Here is a 6,293-nt window from a genome sequence, read left to right as displayed (position 1 = left end):
ATAATCTGGAAGTGATGTGACCAGAGTGAGCCAGTACTGTTGGGTGGGAGGGATGGATGGAGATGAGTGATGCTACAGAGGTGAAAAAAGGCTAAATGAGTGATGTTACTGAGATGTTAACAGTTAGTATCTGACCTGTTGCAGACAGCGTTTTTGGGAACCCGTAAAGATGAGCTAACAGCTGTCTCCAATCTAAACAACTGTCACAGTTGTTTCATCTTTATATTAATTTACACTGTCATCAGTTTTATGGCTATTTCCATAGAATTTCATGGTTATTTGCAATTCAATTAACTTCAAAAATACTTTATTAATCCCAAAGGGAAATAACAAAAACCAAAAARGGCAGCAGCAGCTCGCAATAGCACTTCTGGTGCAGCGTACTGCACTTTCTGTGGTAATATCCTAATAATATCTGACAGAATAATGCTGTAATAGTTGACATAAGTGTCTCTGCCATGTTTGGAACCGAGATCTTCATGCTCAGGATGTTGAGTTTTAAGTCCCGCCTACTCCCTCATGCTGTGTTACAGGATATTTCTTTTAAAATATTGAAAAAAATTACACACCTTCAAAGTGTACTGCCCTGATGATGGATAAAAGTATATAGCAGTATGAAAAACAATAGGTTGTGTGCCCAGGGRCCAGCCTAGCCAATAGGCATGATTTCAGGTGGCCCCCTTTTTTAGTTTTTTTAAATCTTACAGCCAATTTACATRAATTCACATAGCAAATTATGTAGCTTTGACTTTGAAATTATTTTTATCTTTAGAAACCAGGTTGTCCACATAAAATAGTTAATATAATTAATTTGAAACAGAACAACAGTAGTCCACCTCATACCTGCCAACATCTGCTGACAGCTACGAGGAACACCTGTTCATGTTAACAAGTGGCTGTGGACTGAAGCAGTTCTAGGGGGGTCCAGGAGTTTATATTTTGAAAGAAAATCTACACAAAACTATGTGTTTTTCAGCCATTTGAAAAGCATTTTTACTAAAATCTTGTGATTAATAAAATAACATAAAATTAGTATTTTATGAAGGTTGAACACAAAAAAACAAACTTTAACCTGAGCTTTATCTGAGATCATAAYTGAAACTTACATTCTCATTATTTTGTTTTTTATTTACACACTGAGCACCAGTAGTTAGTCTTGACTGCATCATATGATTTTTTAATCACAAAACATCCTCTGCATCATGTAACATCACATAGTAACAAAACAGCTGGGAAACCCACAGATCAACTTACCTTCATAAACCTGAGTAACCAGTGAATATTCTACAGATTAAATCAATTRTACTCTGATAAAAAGTGATAAAATATATATTTTTGTCCCACATTTGTGGCGCCCCGTAGATGGACGATGCCCTTAGCATTTGCCTGTACTGCCTATGCCACAGGCTGACCCTGTGTGTGTGCCCACTGCATGGTTTTATTAGTGACGGTTTTGGACCTTATTGGGATTAATCAGGTTTTGGTAAGCTATGAAGTCATAACAGTCAGACAAACAAGCTGAATCTGCTTTTGTAACTAAATGATTTTTTTTTTTTTGCAGAGCAGCAATGTGCTTTGCTCTACAGAGATTTGTTTTCTCTGCTCTCAGCATATCATAGAGTATTAAATCTCCTGATGTCCTCCTCTGACCGTGGTCATCTGAAAAACAAAGCTCTGACCTCAGGTGTAACTCAGGAACTGTTTGCACGCCTGAAATGAAAGATCAGTTTTTGGGTTTAAAGCTTGGTTTGACAAATCTAATTGCTGTCTACAGCCTGTTCCTATGGAGGGGAAGGAGAACTGTCAACAAGGAGGATTTGGTAAACATCCTATTGGGAGATTAACGAGGAGACAGCCAGCTCCTGATTGTGCATGTGTGCGTGTGTGTGTGTGTGTGCATGTGTGTGTGAGGGAGGAAAGGAAGTGAGAGAGGGAGGGAGGGAGGAGAGAGATAAAGAGGACTTCCCAGCATGTGGCACATGGAGGGAGGGGATGAGGAGCCTGGTGGAAGGCACTGAAATGCTTTTCAGATGAACCGCTAACAAAGTGGCGAGCAGTGGCCCCCCTGGAGCAGCGAAGACCACAGGCAGTACCAGGAGACGAGAAGACCGGGAAGTGGAGGAGGAGACAGGAGCATCACAGCAGCTGGATCCACCACCGAGCAGGGAGCAGAGAACCAGCAGGGGTGACTATTCCGGACTGAGCAGCCTTCAACGACAGGTACATAAAAACAGGCACGCAGGCTGATTTGATGGGTGTCATCAGATTATTAAAACTATCTGTTCAGTGGATCAGAATGTTGATCTGCAGCAGAAAGGGGGGACAAATCCATTTTGGAGGTCTGGAGGTCACTGAACTCCTAAAGAAAACAGACACCCTCCTCCTCCAYAACACCCCTTCAAACTGTTCAGCTTCTTAAAATCACATCACCTTGAAAATMTTCTCCTTTTTAAAGCCTGAATTACCAAGGCAACAGCTTATCCCCCTTCAGATACTTCAGTCTAAATCTTACAGATCTCCAAACAGACTTATGTTTCCTTTTTCATGTATTAAATCACAGAAATAAACTGTTTTCTTTGACTTTAACATGACTGATTCCCATTTATTATATGGATAATTCCATCAATTTCCTGGTATGCTGGAGGAGATGGAATTATTTGTTTTTTACAGTAATTTTTTGAAACGTTTTACACGACAACGTTTGATTTAAACCACAACACAAATCATCTGGACATCGTGTCCCAACCATGTCAAACCAGGGCCAAGTCGGAGCCGTTCAGTCACGTCCGGCAGATTTGTTTAAGTCGCATTATGTAGGTTAGCCCACACACACCGGACAGATTAAAGGATGTGTCATCCATCTCAGCACGGTGCCTCAGCCCCTGCTAATTAGGCTCACCCTGTCTGGGTCAACAGAGGAAGTGAACTGTGGGCCAAGTGTCCCTGTGACCCCAGAGACYGTGTCTCTGAAAGTATAGTCCAGGGGTCTGCAACCTTTACAATCAAAAGAGCCATTTCATCCCCTTGGTTCACTAATAAAATGTGCCACAAAACATACTCCAACCATGATGGTCAACTGGTGGTTCACAAGCCACTTTAAGTTTGTGTTCAAAGGGGTGGTTTCCAGTCAGAGCAGTGACATTACACACCTAAAAATGTACAGTGAATTGGAACATTTAACATTAGTTTTACACTTCAAACTAGAAAAAATACATAATTTACATGAAATGTAATACAAAAAATACATTATCTAAAGAATTTACCATATTTCAGTCATTTCAATCCAGCAACTTCTCTCACAGGTGACTCCTGATGGATTTGAGAGAAAAGTCATCCTTCAAGGATGGAAGTGAGATTACTGAAGTGGTAAACAAACTATACTAGCATGATCTAACATGTTTCACTCCTTGCAGTAGTGTAAAACACATATTTGCAAACAAATGGACAGAAAAACTGCTAAAGCTAGCCTCTTTTGTTGTGGGAATAAAAAAAAACAGCAACAAAAAAAATCAATTTCATGACAGTTTTGGTCAAAGCTTCAAAAAGAGACCAAATAAATAAGAACATCATCTAATTAGCTAATTAACTAATTTTTAATAAATTGTAGAAGCATGTCTAGTAATTATTTTTGAAGAGATTTGTGAAAATCTGTTCAGTGGTTGATGAGATATTTTGCTAACAGGCAGACAAACATATTCAGACATGCCTCTCTAAACTCTAAAACTTTTTCTCTGCAGAGATGGCCGCCTCCGCTCCGCCTCTGCTTTTAATTTGCATATGCCTGGTGGCTGCGCTGATAGGTGGAGCCTTCTCGGAGGGGGCGTGTCTTCAAGACGGGAAATACAAGGCCACGCCCGGCCCAGAGGCACACCTGACAGAGTGCGGAATCTATGCTGAGAGTGAGTACTGTGTTTAGTGGAATAAGTGCTGAATTTGATGGCAGACAGAAATATAAAGCTGCTTTCCTCTCTTTGCCGATGCAGACAGCTGCTGCACCGAGGAACACATCCAGGACATCTCTTATGTTCCCTCTGCCAGCAGTAAGAATGAACCCTGGGACAAGTGTGGGCCTATGAGCCCTGAGTAAGTCTTATACCCTCATAAATACTGTGTTCATTTTTTAAGAGATGTTTGGTAATTTTAAAGCAGGGTTCTGTGGAAAAATTATGAACAAATATTCCCTTTCCTGCTTTTCGTTTAAGTGTGAAAAAACTGATGTGCAAATTGCTAGATCAAACACACCTCTGATCAAAGTGAATTGCTGCCATCCTAAAACAACTCCACTCTAAATATTTCTATTAGTTCATGCAAACACTCTTTTATAAGTGTTCAATCATTACCATTCAAAAATACAGCGAAGCCCTGATCGTCACAGGGTTTACGTTCATGCAAATCTTGAAAAAACATGAATTTTAGATGCAGTCCAAAAAAGACCTACAGCACATTTGAATAGCATCGTAACACATTAAGAACCAAACACAAACACATCAGAGCTAAACAATTAGCAGCTACTCATCACACAGTGCTGAACAGTTATCTGTTAGAACGTGGAAATGCTGCACTCTGGGTGGAGCGTCAGCACAGGCTGTGTGTCACACTGTATTTGTTTTATATAGATCTGAATTTATGATTATGTTACAAAATGAGTAAGTTGCATTGTCCTCAACAATTCAGCATGAAAACTCACTACAAAGCGTGAGAAAGAGAAGTATGCTTCATACTGTACAGTATATTTCCAGTTTCCATGAAATTATGGGGATTACTGCAGGTTCTGTGAAAAAATCCTCAAAAGACTCAGACCTCAAACTGTGAAACGCAACTTTGCAGGGCTTTACTGTCCAAAGTTATTTACAAGGAATTTTGTAGATTATAGGCACAGGTCACAGCAGCTAACAGTTATCCCTTCTGGCAGGAAGTTTTGTATTTTTGCCATGAGATATAAAGTTTTGTAAAAAAAAATGCTTACTTGACCAGCAAATGATTATGTTTTGATTAGGTTCGTTTTAGGATGGCAATGATCCACTTTGGTCACTTGTAATAGCAGTTAGCTTGAACCTGAGACTGTTCAAACAAATTATGTACAACAGGTAGGATACTAATTATTCACAACTCTTCCTCAGAACACTCGGCTAAGCATCAAACCTCGACTGTTTTTAGTTAATATTCAAAGTGAAACCAAGAAGCCAAACGTAGCTAATAGATGTAAAGTCAAATCTTTGTTCGTAAGAGTTTAAGACTTCATGATGCATCGTGTTGAAACAGTCTGATCCCATCTGTCTCTGCAGGTGTGAGGGCTTTCTGAAGCGTGTGGCGTGTTTTTACCGCTGCTCCCCTGATGCTTCCCGCTGGCCCCATCCTCACCGCCGCTCGTACATCCAGGCTGTGCCGCTCTGCCACAGCTTCTGTCGTGATTGGTGAGGCTGCCAAACATGCCGACAAGCTAACCTAAATCAAAATCAGTATCTGTCCCGCCTCACATTTAGGACTGTCAGGGGAAAGATTACTGTTTTGATAAATTACCCAGTAAAAGTAATGTGAAAATATATCATACAGGCGAGACAGTACTCATAATAGTTTAGATGTATTGAGGGGTGGGGGGTTGTAAAGTTGGATTAGAAATGAAATTAGATCATWCCTTTTGTTTTATATTTGCTGTGAAAACACAAGATATTCATGGAAATACAAGAAAAAAACTGTTTAGTGTCTGATGCCGTATTCTACTTTGATTAGTTTATTGTTGGAGTTTAAATAAATATTGGAACTTACTGTGACAAAGATGGTAGTTAGAATTACCACACATGGTCATGTTTAGATGCTTTAAAACACATTCTTTTTGCAAGTTTTCTACTGAAGCAGGTTCAAAATGACCTTCAGCAGCTTATTAGCACAACTTTGTGCAAAAGAGCTGCAATGGCTCAGATCAAATGCAACAAAGTCCATTAGGTGGCACCTCTAATTCAAAATGCAAAGTGTACCAAAGTCCCATTATGGTTTTATATCTGTGATCAGCAAAATGTTAAAAGTATGTCTACCCAAAGATGTTAAAACTCGTCAGTGTTTGTCTAGTAGTCTGCTAAAGGGTTAGAATTAACTCATAAAAAGCTGCATGTTGCAAAGAATCAAGCAGGGKTTTTTTTCCCCAGGTTTAATGCCTGCAGGATGGACATGACCTGCGCTCGTAACTGGGCCAAAGACCCCAGAGGACAGAACTGTACTGGGACCTGTGTTCAGTATCAGCAGGTACGCTGTGCCTCACACATCAGACTCTTTGTCTTCACTATAGGGTCCTCTTT

General features: G+C 40.0%; 1 protein-coding gene across 1 annotated transcript in view; it reads left to right on the top strand.

Moving 5' to 3' along the window:
* Positions 1-1,971: 1,971 nt before the first annotated feature.
* rtbdn (retbindin) overlaps positions 1,972-6,293 on the top strand; it is a gene marked incomplete at its 3' end in the record, with an annotated part of 14,412 nt that continues 10,090 nt past the window's right edge. Inside the window, 5 exon segments of the mRNA XM_014008890.1 lie at positions 1,972-2,220; positions 3,738-3,899; positions 3,984-4,083; positions 5,286-5,414; positions 6,144-6,240. Of these exon segments, the coding sequence (XP_013864344.1) occupies positions 3,740-3,899; positions 3,984-4,083; positions 5,286-5,414; positions 6,144-6,240 (486 nt within the window). The 5' untranslated portion in view covers positions 1,972-2,220; positions 3,738-3,739.

Source organism: Austrofundulus limnaeus, unplaced genomic scaffold (genome assembly GCF_001266775.1).
Source record: "Austrofundulus limnaeus strain Quisiro unplaced genomic scaffold, Austrofundulus_limnaeus-1.0 Scaffold53, whole genome shotgun sequence".
Lineage (NCBI taxonomy): Eukaryota > Metazoa > Chordata > Actinopteri > Cyprinodontiformes > Rivulidae > Austrofundulus > Austrofundulus limnaeus.
The sequence above is the reverse complement of the archived record's forward strand: the minus strand, read 5'-3'. Positions and strand labels throughout refer to the sequence as shown.